This window comes from Cyprinodon variegatus, unplaced genomic scaffold, assembly GCF_000732505.1.
Source record: "Cyprinodon variegatus isolate N-32 unplaced genomic scaffold, C_variegatus-1.0 Scaffold628, whole genome shotgun sequence".
Classification (NCBI taxonomy): domain Eukaryota; kingdom Metazoa; phylum Chordata; class Actinopteri; order Cyprinodontiformes; family Cyprinodontidae; genus Cyprinodon; species Cyprinodon variegatus.
The window spans coordinates 353,974-370,209 of record NW_015151081.1 but is presented as its reverse complement, the minus strand read 5'-3'; the positions used below and the strand labels follow the sequence as shown (position 1 = coordinate 370,209).

At 35.6% G+C, this 16,236-nt stretch overlaps 1 protein-coding gene across 5 annotated transcripts in view; it reads left to right on the top strand.

Annotated features, from left to right (window-relative positions):
* Positions 1 to 16,236, top strand: part of myo16 (myosin XVI) — a 133,959-nt gene that overhangs the window by 71,843 nt on the left and 45,880 nt on the right. For all 5 annotated transcript variants that reach the window (XR_001481802.1, XM_015393166.1, XM_015393168.1 and 2 more), the window contains exons 12-19: positions 1,120 to 1,185; positions 2,324 to 2,451; positions 6,919 to 7,024; positions 8,249 to 8,366; positions 9,833 to 9,980; positions 10,192 to 10,309; positions 12,085 to 12,202; positions 12,862 to 12,933. Coding sequence is in view for 4 of the 5 variants with exons in the window: in XM_015393166.1 (XP_015248652.1) it covers positions 1,120 to 1,185; positions 2,324 to 2,451; positions 6,919 to 7,024; positions 8,249 to 8,366; positions 9,833 to 9,980; positions 10,192 to 10,309; positions 12,085 to 12,202; positions 12,862 to 12,933 (874 nt within the window). In the remaining variant the exon portion in view is untranslated. The remainder of the gene's footprint in view (positions 1 to 1,119; positions 1,186 to 2,323; positions 2,452 to 6,918; positions 7,025 to 8,248; positions 8,367 to 9,832; positions 9,981 to 10,191; positions 10,310 to 12,084; positions 12,203 to 12,861; positions 12,934 to 16,236) is intronic.

Sequence of the window (16,236 nt, the reverse complement as noted above, 5' to 3'; positions counted from 1 at the left end):
CCAGGCATAGTCTTTTGAATAACAACCAAATCAATTCAGTTCTGAACAAAAAAAATCCATTACTATATTCTGAAGGCAAAGTCTTCATTCCCAGTAGCAAGCCTATTTTTATAATTTCTTTCCTCCATTCTTTTAAAAGTCTTCCTCTCTAGAGGTAGAGTTTTATATAGACTGGAAGTGGATCAATGTGAGTCTCCTCAATCGCTCTGCAGTTGTCGTCTGTGTAGGGAAGCTGTAATAGTCTGCTATTACTGGAATCTGGATAGACAGTTGACTGAAGGGTTATACTCAGTGGTGGAGGCTGAAGGAAGGAAGTAACTCAAATGGGTGGATAAATAAAAGAGACTATCGGAGCTCTGCTAATAGTTCATTTCATGTAGGATCCATTTAGAAAGAATGAAAATGTTCTGACAAAGTGCACCAATCATTACTATTTTTGATCATTTTACACATAACAGTCAGATCAGTGATGTACAGCATTGTGTTGCTCACTGTTTAACTTTTTTGCTCTTAAATGAAGTCACTGAGCAGAGTTGCTGCTTGGCATAACCACAGAAAGTATTTTGGTGCACAGCATTAATCATGTCTTTAAAATAGTGACATGATCTATCTCTGATTACTTTTTGTTCTGTAGTTGATTTCATTCAGTCTTCTATCGGAGTGGAATAGGACAAAGGAGAACAGAGCAAAGAAATAATAAACAGAAATAGGAGGAAAAAAAGGCTGAATAATCCATGTGCTCCAAGTAAGCTTAAGCTTTGGGAAACTAAACCCTTTCATTTTAGTTCTATTATTTTGTGTAACTTTTTTTTTTTCTACCAATTTTTAGGTATTTTTACTGAAAAATAAATTTAAGTGACTCTGTTCCCTCTGTTTATACCTCATCTGGTCCTTAAATGCTTTGTATTTTAAATCACCACAAAAGTGCTGTATACAAACAACTCACCTAAAATGTTGAAAGTTTAATAGTGTTCTTCCCTTTTTTGAATTTTTATTTACTTTTATTATTTATTATTTATACTTTAATTATTTCCTTTTATTATTTATTTTTATCACTGATAAATAAATGAAGTCTTCTTTTTGTTAACTATTAAAATGTATTTTCCTGTTCTTTTTTAGACTTACATTGGACATATTCTCCTACTGATCAATCCAAACAAAGAGCTGCCTATTTATTCCACTTTGGTAAGCACAAGTTATTAAAATATCTTTATTTTTTTGAGTGAAAAAAATGTTTTTTAGAATATTTTAAATTAGATGGTAATATGCAGAATTACACTTTGTTGAACAGCAGAATATACATTCTATTAAATATGTATTACAGCTGTAATATCCTATAAAGGAAATCAGTTTCCTGCATAAAACCTGGGGCAGCAGGGGGTCAAATGGACCTTGTAGATAATAAATAATGCAGTCTTCCTGTTAGTAATCCACAACATAAAGCTGACTATGCATTAGCCAGAGAAAAGGCACAGAAGCAGCTGTTCCCAGACAGAAACCAGCTCAGTTACAGTCTTTTTCTTTATATAAAAAAAAATCAGACAGCAGGAAAGAAAAAAATCAAATATTGACACAACCCTATGGGAGTTAATCAAAATCCCTTTTTTCTTTTACAGCATCAGTAAAAAGAATGAATCTTTATTTGTGTCTGTGACTTTTGAAAGACAGATGTTTAATTTTAAAATGTATCAAATGATGGCAGTTAATTTGTTAGCCCCAGACATAGCTATGAAGGAGGAGAGGAGAAAATATCTTTGTCCCACTATGGCTGTCGTGCCTCTGTGTGGACTTTCTCCAAGCAGATACACCCAGAAAAACATAAGCCTGTGTGGAGGAACAGAAGAGAGCTAATGTGAGAAGGACATATGTCCCAACATGTGTGTTTTGCTGGCCATCTGTCAATTTCTCTGGTGTCATGGTGCCTAAACCCTCCTCCATCCCTTTTTTCTGCAGTCACTGCTGCTGGCCTGGGCACCCAGGGACTTACATCTGCTCACAATTTACATAGCATGAATGACATTAAAGTGACACCAATTCAAAACCAGTATGACTTTTAATGTATTATTTTATAAGAGTCACTGAAACCAATGTTGCAATTATGTGATAGAGAGTAGTTTGAATTCCTTCAATATAGATTTGAAATTTTGAGTTTATGTAAACTATTTACATGGTTACTTTGTTAGTAAACTTCATTTAATCATTAAACACAGTCCCACGCTCTAAGAGAATGTTACCAAGTATACTTTTACTCTAGTAGAAAATGATCCCTTCCCTGGTTATGTGGACGTCTTGCAGTATGTAAAGAATCCATCTCTTTTTTTAGGTCAGTCAGTTGTACTTGAGCTCCACTGGTCGCCTCTGCTCTTCCCTTCCGCCTCACATCTTCTCCTCAGCTGAGAGGGCGTTCCACATGATGCAGCAGGAGAGACGCCCACAGTGTTTTATCCTGAGGTACACCTGCCTTTCCTTTCCATCAGTTTTGTCAGAAACTGAACCAATGGCACCATGGAGACTAAGAGAAAGAAGACAGGTCCAAGATACATTTGTGAAGACAATAAAGCAGGTTTGGGTTATTTAGCATCACCCCAAGCTTTGAACATATAAAAAGGTTATCTTTAGTCATCGAACAATAGAAAAAGAAAGCAAAGCTATGACTATGAAATGAGCTGCTTCAGTTAGATAATCCATCCAAAAATAATCTCTTCGTCATGCACTTAGGAAATCTTCCCCTTTTGGAAGACTTTTGAAAATAAAGATGAGACAAAGCCATAAGCAGTTCTATTGAAATTGATGTCACAAAGCATGTAGGGTGAATTGCTATTTTGTGGAAGAAGGTGTTGTTTTCCCATGAGAACAAAATGTAACTCTCTGGACTCCAAAAGAGTGTTGCTAAAAGAAACCTGAACACACCACCCCCTAGATGAAATCTATTGATATTTGCATCATGATATGGTGATGATTTTCTTAAAGGACTCATAGAATGATTCTATACGGTATTTGGTGCTGGCCCTTAAGGTCTCTGATAGGGTGTGTAACATTGGTTGGACTGAAAATGGCATATTTGCTGTTCTATGAGCCCTAATCCAAGCCTGGTTAAAACGACAGGTTTTCTTCCTTTTATGGTATGCTCATGAATATTTAGATGAGCTGTGCACTGATTAGGATGGTTTACAAGCGAGCATGCTGCTGAGCAAGACGCATCATAGCAACAAGCACTCACTCACTGAAACATAAAAATTGTTGATATGATAGAATGACCAGACGTCCTCTTTTTCACGGATATGTCCTACTTTTCACACATAAAAAAATGTCCGGGGGGATTTCACAATCGTCTGGGATTTTGGTCGACTACATTGCAACACATACTCGAAACACACCAGGCACTCGAACCAAGCCATCAGCTCCGGAGCGACCAAACCTGACCTGGTAATGGCAGCCTGGACACTGTGCTTCCCCCCGCCTGCCTCACCGGCAGTGTTGTCAAAAGTACACACATTTGTTACTTAAGTATAGATACTGCAGTGTTAAAGTTGAAGTATCAACTTGACCTCTTTCCTCAAGGAAAAGTGTAAAATTATGTGCTGCAAAACCTACTTAAAGTATAAAAGTATAAAGTAACCTTTAATAAAAGAGCCAGTTGATACTATATGAATTGAAAACTCAATTTATCGACTATTTCAAAAAATTCTTTGAGGTCCAGTTAGCGGCCCAGCAGTCGACACTTCAATGAAATAAACAATCAAGCCACCCTTCAGCACCAATATCATGACAATATCAGACTGTAAATGAAAAAAAAACAACTAAAAACTGTAGCAAGTAAAAGATTGCTTTTCAGGGTAGTTTATTTAAGTGTTCTCAGTACAAGGCATTTGGTAAACTGGATTTTAATTTGGGGTATCAAAGTAAAGACAGATAACAAATTTGTGCCGTACTTTTCAGATTTCAAATCCTTGAGGAACCATATTCTAAAACATAACATACTTATTATACCTTGTGTTAAGAGATCATGTGAATTCCCTATGGATGTAAATTAATATTTACAGCTGTAATGTGATAACGTGAAAAAGTCTAGAGTGTGAGGTGTGAATACTTTTAAAAGGCATTCTACGTGAGATCAAAAGTGCTGTGGCATTTTTAGAGCTAAATTGTTGTGTAAAGAATTGGCAAGTTGCCCATGTGTTTTACCCACCTCCCTCAGCTGCACACCTGTTAAACACTTTCAGAAAGATTAATAGCTCTGTGCCCAAACCGAGCTGTAGACCTGTTCAGCGTTTGCAGAGATGGATGTTTGTTGGAAGGGTTGCAGATCTGCGCTCTTTGCCCTCGACTGGACCGACGTTGCACCCTGATTGCAATTAAATCCTGTTCCGGCTCTCCAGTGACATTCCCACTGAGTCGTAACCAGTCTGGCAGAGAGTTAATGCGCCCTGGCCACAGGCTATCCATCTCACTTACACATACAAACACACTCACAGTGACATTGCGCTGTGCACCCGCGTGTGCACACGTTTCCATTTTCTCAGACCCTTCCTTGCCCTTTATCTCTGCTTCTCTGGTTTCACTTTTGGCAACAAAGCAATACATGGACCAACAATAAGCCCAACCAGACACACATACATGCCAAAGTACACATACATGTACACACTCCTCTGCTTCTACAATCAATGGCCCAGATCCCTCCTGGGGCAAGTGCTCTAACAAATTGCCCTTAAAATCTAATAAAAACTGTTAAATGAAAAGATAGCAAAAAGACCTTTGGACTTTGAGTAGTAGGATAACATGCACATCCCACCAGCTCACTGAAAGCGTGCTGCAGTCTTTAGTGAGGGTTTCTGACCTTCCCAAGCCATCTGCTTGGTGCTACTATGCATGTCTGATCTCCCTGTGTGCAGAAAGTATCAAAGCATACAGTGTAAGGGAGCCTTATGTCATCCCCAATGCCAAGTCAACAGAAAATGAACGAACAATCTAGGCGCAAAAGTGTGCGGTCTGTCTTTGTAATCTGATGTCAGGAGGAGTAGGTGGAAAACATTGAGTGGGGGGTCCCTGGGGGGGAATGTCTGGTGGGTTGGGAAAATTAACATTAAGGACAGATGACTTACATCCCACACCTACTGTTCTTAAATGTACACAAAGCTCCATTTGAGGTTAGATGTGGCTGTTGTGGGAGAAAAAAAAAGGATTAAGAAAATTACAAGAAAAAAGAATGTTTTAAATTTAATATAGACTAGCAGATCCATACATATTGATATCACAGACTACAGAGACATGCTTGTAATTACCTTAAAGAGTTTTTTTTTTTTTAACCAGTCAGAAAAGGTTTTCTTGTGCTCTACAGAACAGCTATATACTAGCTATACTAAAGAGCCGACGCAGGGTCTAGAGTTAGAATTTCTAGGTGGGTTTGTGGGTATTAAACAACAACAGCAGCAGGTACTTCAACTATCTTTCATTAAACATCTAATTTTTAAAGCATATCCAGTTCTTAGTACCAGCTCTACCCCTGTCTCCCTTTTCACTGCTCTTTGTGCTGCTTGGCCCAAAGAGGAACTTAGTTTTCCTCCCTATCCTTTTTTCTCTTTAGTGAAGAATATCAACACAGTCAAACATTAAACAGATAGAAATTAAAACAATATGCCATTTCAACATCTTGTTTGAAGCAGTGGCAGTTTTAGAAAATTCTCACAGGGGTGTCCAGGCAGGGACCAATATGCACTGAGAGGTGGCTGAAAAATGATAGGGGCCAAAAACATTTTACCGTCAATGTAGACTGATCAAAACAAAGCAGCAGGAAAATGAAAGTTTTCTTGATTTTCAAAAAAATAGAGTTTCAGTAGGGTCCTTGTTAATCAAGATATTTATGCATTAGTGCCATTTAAATCATTTCATGGTTCGACATGATATATACATTAAATGGCTTGATAAATGTTTGTTGTCTTTAGAGAAGACTCCAAGGTGACTGCAGAGATAAACTGTCCCCTAAAAAACCAAAGAACTAATTCATACAAGAACACAGTCCTCTTTATTTCTAGTATATTGTTGAGAAAAAAAATACTACAGTTATATGTGTTCAGCTTTTTTTGATAATATTCCACACCATGGTATCACTGCTGCAACCTTCAGGTTTAGTAAATAACTGCTTCTTTCAGGGGTATAAAATCAAATCCCAGGGGGAGTGACCCCCCCTAGATATGTCCCTGTTTTTTTTTTTGTTTTTTTTCAGAACCATTAATTTATCTTCAATCAAATTCCCATCAGGTCTGAGAAGTTTAATTCCCAGATTAAGAGACATCCGTGCAGCATGATGCAGCCACCATCATGTTGTGGATGTTGTTTTAAAGTGTGAGATTTGTTTTGTTTGTTGTTTTTTTTTTCATAAAACATTGTGTTTTACTTATATATTGATATGGTTTACTTTTCTAACCTACCAGATCAGGTTTGTAGTTTGTAGAAGTGGGAATCCTTTTCCCATTTTGGTTGACTGAACGAAACATTGTAAGATGTTAAAAGCTTGGGATGCTATACTAAAGGTGTTTTAACTTCACATCTCTAGTCTGTGCCTCTATATGATTGTTTCTACATGATGCTGTTTTTAAAGTGATGTTATTTAACAAACCTCTGAGGCCTTTAAAAAAACTGCTTGATTTAGACCGACTTTAAATTAGTCAGTGGTGGATTCTGAAGGAAAGAGATTGCATTAAATTCGAAAAGAGTTTTTTAAAAAACATAACTCATTTTTCCTCACTTTTACAATGGGGAAATTATTTTGGCTGATCTATCAGATATAATCTAAACGGCAATTATTTACAATTGTTGTTAATCTGTACAATGTGTATTTAAAAAAAAAAGCAATGAAAATCTTTGCACAGCACTGCATGAAAGACTTTGACAGAAGATTGTCTCTTTCTGTCATTTCAGTGGTGAGAGTGGTTCTGGGAAAACTGAGGCATGTAAGCACATTGTGAGACACTTGACAGCTCGCTCCAACCCCAAAGGCTTTGGGTTAGAGCCCAGAATGAAACACGTAAGTGGAATGTGGCTGACTGCAAAATTATTGAGAAGATAGTCAAATAGCGGTTCACTGTAGGCTACATGATTCCATAACACACACTGTAATGAAAGAGGTGTGTCAATGATATGACTGTTAATATCATATCAGATGACATTTTTCTTCTTCTCTGTGGTTTTCACTGAGAAATCCCTACTGTGAGTTCCCCTGCCTGCCCTACATGCTTGCATACTTGGAATTTATATATATATATATATATATATATATATATATATATATATATATATATATATATATATATATATATATGTTTGTATATACGTAGTGATATGCAATATTTTCTGTATGCCTTTGATATACACAGTTAAAGCTTTTTTTACTCTTTGATGTCAATACACTTACTTATGCGTTACTTATTTCCTTTGCTTGATTGAAGGAAAAGCAGACCACACTCTGAGTTCAACATCAGTACTATTGTTTAAAACTCCTGAAAATTCATCCTAAAAGTCACCACTTAGCATACTGTATTATGCCTTTTTTCTGTTTCTAGTCGTTGAGGTTCATACTCACAATGGGCGACTCACTAGTCTGCTTTTGCTCTTATGAAATAAAAAATCAGTGCAACCACAGAGTGCTCTTGTCTGATTGTTATGTAGGCAATATCTGGGTCAACATTTTCATTCTGTGATGCAGAATAAGTCTCACGGAATAGACTTTTACTGGCACCTAGTGGTTGGAAATAGGAATTGAGACATTGCTTAGTTTTTTTTTTTTTCTTCATATATTTATATTGATATTTAGCCTAGTGCTAGTTATTATCAGTATATTTCTAATCCTAAACTTAAACTAAGGTTAATTCACACCATTCCTCTATAAACTTACTTTATAAGGTTATAAAAGAGGGTCTGCATAGGACAACCTTTTGGTTCCCATAAGGCCTATTGTTCCTCAGAAGGTTAGTAAATATATAGAAAACCGTCCTAAATGGGTCACATAAAAAATTGCACCCACACATTCATCATGCTATTTGTAGTTAGGACCATGTCTTCCTTCCATTAATTTGTACGTATTTTCAACACTTTCTATAGCCCAATCCTGAAAATAACACTTAAACCTTGTTTTTGTTTTTATTTTTTTTTTAGATTTTTTGTCATTGTTTTTCATTCAAGTGTGTTAAGCATTGTGTTGCAATGAAAGTTAATGCAAAGCCTAATTTGAGCTCTTTGTTGACATGTACAGGTAAACTGTGTTCTGGAAGCCTTTGGCCACGCAAAGACTCCAAGGAACACTAACTCAAGCCGTTTTATTAAGCTGCTAACAATCCAGTTCTGTGAGAAACAAAGGACAATACTGAGAGGTAATGCAACATACACTTCTGGATGCATAGTACTAAGTCTGAATGGACTGACTATAAATTAAAAGCCTTTTTTTATTCATATAAAGAAAAAAAACCTTATGAGAGTTGGCTCTATCATTCTTAGGCATGATTTCATTTCACTTTAATTTTTTTTTTTAATTTTTTCTCCTTAGATTTTGTAAATTATTTAAAAAAACATGATATTAATGATAGTAATAATAATATTTTTATATTTATCTTGTATTGCTCAATGCATGACTGTAAAATGGAAGGAAAATATTACATTTCTCTCTTTACTTTGAACTCCTCATGATTATCCATTCTCAGTCAAAAATAACCTTCAAAATCTCCTTATCCGTCACCTGTGTTATTTAAATCACCATGCAGTTGTTCTGTGACAGCCATCGAATACATATAAGTCATTCAAACCAAGGAATACAGCTCAAAAGTCCTGATTGAAAATTATTCACAAATCTAAAGAAATTATATTTTACTGATTCCTGAGCACCTTTTAACCCATTATCTAAACATATATACAGTAGGGCACAGTTATAAAACAATTACAACATGAGAGTTTACCTAAACTAGCATACTTTGTAAGAAGAGCACTCATTAGAGAGGAAGCTATGGTGAAAAAAATTGTGTTTTATAAAGGAGTGATAAATATGCAACATTTCACCTTATAGTTTTTGAATGAGAATTTAAAGATGGTCCCGTTATACACTGTTACAGAATGTGCTGCAAAAATGATCTAGAAATAAGTAAAAACGTCTTGCATTAAAAGTATTTAACCTTGCTTTGAGCAGGTTATTAAGATGAGTTGCCTGTGGATTTAGACTTTTTGCTCCTAAAATAAGACAATTAGATAATACGCACTTGAAATAAGACAATGCATAGTTTTTTTTCTTATTGTGATTGTAAATAGTCTTGTTCCATTTGCAAAGTGTCTCATTTCCCTCCTCAGTTTAAGAAAAAATTGTTTTAATCAAAAATGACTTATTTAGATTTAATTTTTTGGGCCTTTGTAATGGACTTGAATCTAGAGCAGAGGTTCAGTCCTATTCAAATACCTGACCTATTGATGTTTACACCAAGAGAAAGTTTAATTTTATTCCACTTCAAAGAATTTACTGTTGCGCATTTCTCTCTGGCAAAAAACGTTGTTCAAATTGAATGTTCCAACATAGAGAATGTGGAAAAGTTTGCATTTTTGAAAACCACTAAATTAGTTTCCCTCTGAAACATGTAATGGTTGAGAATCACCACTAGGATGCAGTAACAGCTAAAAAAAATCTTTTTAAGCTATTTTTGTTTTCATTGCTCCATTTCTATATTTTCCCCTGTTGTTTATTTTTAGCTTTAACTGTTTTAATACCTGCCATTAAACAAAAACTACAAATATACAGTTTCATTAATAATTATCATAGTTATATGTACTGACATAAACCTCATGTGTCATGTCCAAGCCCATGTGTCCACCTACATGCTGGAGAAGACCCGTGTGGTTCACCTGCCGCCCCAGCATCAGAACTTTCAAATCTTCCATCTGATGGCTGAAGGCCTCTCCCCTGAGGAGAAGAGTGAACTTTATCTTAATAATGTCCTGGCTCATAGGTATGTTGTCTTGAATAAATAATAACACATTTAATGAAAAAAGATAAAAGGTTAAAATGGTTTTATAAAAAAAAAAAAAAAAAGAACTGTTGATATTTAAGATAATGGATTAAGCTGGGAAACTTAAAATACTGACTAACGTTTTCTCAGATGTATTTGTGCATGTTAAAACATTTCTTAATGTTGCTTCCTTCCACGTCTTTATCAACAGATATCTTAATGCAGGAACTCTGGGTGTAAGCCCTCCTGTAGCCCCAGCTTCTGCTCAGAGCAGGGAGCTTCTGGTTGGAGTCAAACAAGCCCTGCGAGCCCTGGGCTTTAATAAACAGGTCAGAGATCTGCAGGTTTTCTTTGAACAAATACGTAGACGAACAAAAAAAAAAGTCTACATATCAAACATGTTTGAGTCAGAAGTGCCTAATTGGTGCATCTCCTTAAAGCAGAATATCATTGAAAAGATCATTATTTTTGAGTACTTCATTTTCTATAGTAAAACTGGTAAACCGCTATATAAGAGATACATTTCTTATCTGGCCAGAAACTTTTTTTGCTGAAATAGAATATTTGTATGCAACAAATCTATTCAATTCAATATATATATTCTGTCAAATATAATTACTGAAATAAACTATTGCAGCATTTTTTTCCTGGATGCATCTTAGGTTTTTATGTTTGTTAGTCCAGCAGGCAATTAGGTTGAAATTGATTGTTTGTCTTTATGTCCAATCAAACATTTTAAATGGTAAGACCAGAAAATGTCTGATATAAATGAAATATAGAAATTCAGGAAATGTTATAACAAGGATTGTCCTCCCAAAACTGGACAGCTGACAGATGAGAAGCCACTGGAAACTTCAAATGTTTCAAGGCACCTCATAAAAAATCAAGTATCTATGCAAAGATCTAAAATTATCTTAAACAGAAATTAATATAGCGAGCCTGTATTATCAGGTTGTATTCTTAGATACCGATTTATCAGCAGTGGATTGTCCATTGTCTCATCTTTTATTCCAGCAACAACCAATGCATGCTGGTATGGCATAAGGGACAAATGAATACAGCAATGGATATTGGTGTTATCATACAACAGTACTAATCAACTGAAAAAGACAGTAAGGTAGACAGAAAGGAGTGGGAGAGTGTTAGCAGAAGTGATGGACCACCCATTGGTCTCTGTCTAAGCTCTCATCAAGACACGACTCCCAGTCTGGCCCCAAGGGTCAATCGTCATTAACGCTTCTTATATCACTGCTTTGCTCACCCTCTCTCTTCTTCTTGTCCTCTGTGCTCATGGGAGGGGGGGGGAGTCGCTCCGTGTATCGAGTGTCAGACAGAGACTAATGCTTGTGTTTATCTCCGAAGTATCAGCTCCAATATCCTGTTCTGAGAGAGTGCACACACACAAATGTATTCACACATGCTTACTTGCACACACCTTCCTATCCAGCGATCCCCCTCTCAGATATTCACAGGAAAGCATAAAGTGGGGTTTTCCCTCTGTTAGAGGGCAATGAATGAGGGAGAGTGTGACAGGGGAGAAGGGCAAGAAGAGAGAAAATTAGACACTATAGATCCAGACAATTGCAATAGCTTTGGTTCTCCTTTTGTTTTTGTTTATAGCAACATAAACTATTTTTTTCAGAAAATTGAAGAAAATTTAGATATCAAATAAACATGTCTATTCCTAGAAAAATGCAATTTTCAAATAAGAATTGAAATCTTTCCACTTTAACCCATCTAAATATAAAGCAAGCCCCTGTATAATTCCTACCTGACCTGTGAAATATTTTAAAAATAGGGTTAGATATCTCAAAATGCAACAGATTAATAAATAAATACCAAGGTTGAAAAAAAACTGTTCTTTAATCTGGAAACCTTTATGAAACTATTTCTAAAGCTTTAGGATAGCAGTTTATTCCATTGAATTTCTGCAGCACAAAGTATAAACAAGGGAAATTTGAAATGTTCAAAATATGTTTTTTTTAATGTATGAATCTGATTCATTGCACACAAAATCTGAAATGTGAACCTTTCAAATATTACTTTCTTTGTACTCCATTATTCCTTAACTCCCCCCCCTTTTCTTTTCTTTTTTTTTATCTAGGAGGTTGACTCGGTATTCACGCTGCTCTCCGCTGTTCTCCATATTGGCGACCTGCGTTTCACTGCCCTGAAAGATACCAATTCAGCCTTCCCTTCTGACTTGCAGCTGCTGGATAGAGGTCTGTACTTCTGTCACAGCTGGACCCTCATTACCTAATTTCCTCTAAAACCTTACTCACTGTGAGAGTGGAACCCCTCATGCTTCCTTATCTTGCTCCACTCTCACTTTTCCCCTTGAACATCTAGTTTAGACATAGCTAAGGGCTAGACAGTCACATGTTTGGCAACCAGCAGCTGTCTAAAAGTGTGTGAGGTATACTCCCCCTGTTAGAGCCTCTTATTTTCGCAGCCTTATTTTGCCATTACTCACTTATTCCCTGTGCTCGTGCGACCCCCGACCCTTTACAAAGTGGTAAACAGCAGCGTCATCGTCCAGACGGGAAAGAGTAAGCCGTTGTCAGGGAGATGTGAAGTCATGGCTGGTGATGTCAGGAAAGTGTTTCTGGGTTTGCCGTCACCTGTTTGTGCCACTTGTTTATGGATTATGCTCACAAGTAGAATGATGAGTAATCGCTGTCAGCTCTTCCCATCAGTTGAGCAGGAATCAGCTGTAGCACGGCTTAATTGTTGTCCTGTTACTATAGCGGAGCGTCATCATCACAGCACACTGGGGTCTGGAAGGTTATCAGATTTACCTTTTAGATTCTCCATTATTTTTAATGCTGTTATTTTCAGGTTTTCATCCTGTTGTTTTTTCTCTCTCTTGTCCTCTTCCTAGTTGCTGGATTGTTGCAGGTGTCAGCTAATGATCTAAGCACTGCCCTCACCTCTGACGTTCAGTACATCAAAGGTATTGAACGAACATCCTTTATCAGTGTTTTATTCAGGTTTTAATTTTGATGGAAGGAAATATGTCTGATACTAAAGAAACCATAAATGCTAGAGCTGATCTTATTGGTCAACAGTAGTCTGAGCACTTCCTGTTCTCTTCAGACAACCTAAGTACTCTTGCTTAAGTAAGTAAAGCTAAAAAATGTCATATTGTACTCCCTGGCATATTTACATTTAATGTATTAACCTTACCGACAATTTTCTCCTGAATGTAAGTAAAATGGGTATTTTGGAGTTGGCCGGCCAAAGCACTGACTGGATCTGATGGAGAATCTGTAGATGATTAGGGTGGTGACAGAGAGCCCTTCTAATCATCAGAAGTTTTAAGTGTTTAGTTGATGTAATGCCAATTGCCGACTTTTTTTTCACTGATTATTGAGACTGGTGTTGTTATTTTTCCACATGGCATTTTTGTTAGAATAAAATACAAACACCACTGTTTTATATATAGTTTTATAATTCCCACCAATACACTGTATTACTTTAAAGGTGTGGACTGCTATCTTGAAGTGAAATGGAGTGTATTTCATTCAAACAAACACTATCCTGCGTCACTGCCAAAAAAATTAATGCAGATGTAACCATGACATCTGAAGTGAGTTGAAGTCTACAAGCTGGCATTTACAGTAACAAAAGCTAGTGTTAACAGCAGCTTTGAAAGCTACTAAATTCATGTAAACCCACAATTCTAGTTTATGTTTGCAGTTATGTTCTCTATAGTAAGGAGCGACACTGTCTAATTAAACCAAATAGTAAAAGTTAGCTTTACACTAATTTAGGCAGTACGGTTCACTTACACATCAAGGAGAAGCACGGCGACTTCAGTGTCCCTTTTAAAAACTTTCTCCTTCATTAGCTCCTTCCACCTGGAGAAGGCTTGCTCTATGTTTATCTTAGTTTTTTTTTTATTTCTCCATTTTACAATCTTTTAATTTCTCTTGTTTTTGCTTTCTTGTGGTGCTGCTTGCATATTGATGGGACTTCATTTGTGCAAACTTTCATTTGTTGGGTTATCATCCCAAAATAATCTTCACTGCTGCCTCTCAATCATACTTAACTACCAGCAATGGGAAACATGATGTTTTTTCGCACTTTAAAAGTATTTTATCCCTCGCTAGCATCTGTACTTTTAAGATGGCAGACTGTGTAGGCACTTTGTTACATAGACATAATATGAGCAGACCGCACATCGATTGCTTACGCCTATGGGCGCTGACGTGATTTGGTGGCGCCATCTTGGGGTGGTCGACAGCTCTGCTGAGTGTAATGTGCTAATCAGGCACAGAATTAATTTTGATCAACTTTAACTTGCTTAACATTGAACAAATTTTTACTTTTTTTGTTGCTGAAAACAAACATATCTCTCACTTTATATATATATATATATATATATATATATATATATATATATATATATATATATATATATATATAAATAAATCAGCGTGCATGGACTGTCCTACAGTTTTGCAAGCCATGCACCTAAAGAGATTTCCGTTTTTCCTAAAATGAAAAAAAGCCTATTTAAAGAAGTATTTGATTGTTGCAAAAAGGTGTAGATAGGTTGTTAGGGTTAAAACAACATCCATGACACAGGAAACTGATATATTGACTCAGATTGTGTGCACAAGGAAGGCATTCGATATCACACTCACAGCATACAAACATTACGTATAAACATATTGCATGAATACTGAAGTTTAATATACAATACTCATGAAATGTTTCAAAGCAGAACCCAAATGGAGGAAGGAGGCAAGAGTCAGGCTAATAAATGTAAACCAACCAACTCAAAAATAAAATATAAATTCAAGAGGTGAATCAGAAATAATACATTACCAGAAGAGGAAAAGAAAACAAAATGGCGTAACCAAAAGCTGATTAACTGAGAGACATTTAGGCTGGAGAAATAAAATGGCGAACAACTGAAGCTGAAATGAGGAAATTGGGGAAAGTAACTGATATAATACATAGTGAACAAGAATATAGATTATAAAGAAAACATAAATCCAAATCCCCACAGATCACAATATAATGTGACATGTTTTTTTATGATTTAAACATTGCATAAATTAACAGCACAAATATTTATTTTTTTGTCAAACCATTATCCCTTGAAAAACAAAGATGTGGCTTAAATGATTATTTTTGTTGCCAAGTAAGCTCACTCTTCCAGAGAATCAGCTTACATTTTACCTCAGAGAGAAGTGCTTAGATCATCTTATCCAATTCATAAATTGTAGTGTTCAGTTAAAGTTGATAAAGTTTATCCTGCATCATTTGGCATTTTGCATAACAGTCATTGTTTTTTACAAAGACACCTTATTTATGTGATTTAAGTATATAAAAGGTCGCTCTCTTTAGGGGGTTTATAAAGCAATACTTAATCTGATTTACTTTGGTTCTTGTTAATGTAAAGCAAAATAAAATATTTGTTTTATTTTAATTTTATGCATACAGGCAGCAAACAATCTGCCCATGGGAGAATTGAATTTTAAAAGTTATTTTTGAAAATAGACTAGAGTAGAGACTTAAATACAAAAGTAAAACAAGTTTATTTTAGTTTAAATTGCTAATTTAAAAAAAGAAAGAAAATTAGTTAGAAGTTAAATAAAAAGCCCTTGTTTCATAATATGGCTAATTGTTAATGTTTTCTCCCCACAATTCTGTAAGTAATTAGTAGGGCTGCAACTAATGATTATTTTACAAATGAATTCATCCTTCGAAATAAAATCAGATAGCCAACGGTTCCTTAAAGAAGACTTTTTATTGAAATTAAACCAGGTGAAAGTCAAACCTTTCCACATGAGGAGTTCTGGATAGAGGATATTTACAGACTTTTTAACCTTAAATGCAAAATGCATATATATATTTTTTTTTTTTACAATTTAGGTATAGATGCTGCTCTAAGTGGGTCACTCTGTCAGCTATAGACACATTTTACAGTCTATATTTTCCACTTAACAAGTAATCGATTACTAAATTAGTTGATGATTATTTCAGTAATCGATTAATCAAGATTAATCCAATTAATTATTTCAGCCCTATAATTAATATATTATATAATAGAAAGTTGAGCCAATGAATGTGAATGTATTTAAAAGGAATCTTCCAGAAAATATGTTTTTGAAGCAAAACCAAGAATCTAAGAATTCTTAGAAAATGTCAGTATTTCAAATGCACAATAAGGAACACTTTTGTACAGAAATGTACGTATGCCCTCTTAAAGTTACTTCCTTGAACTTTACAGTAACATGCACTC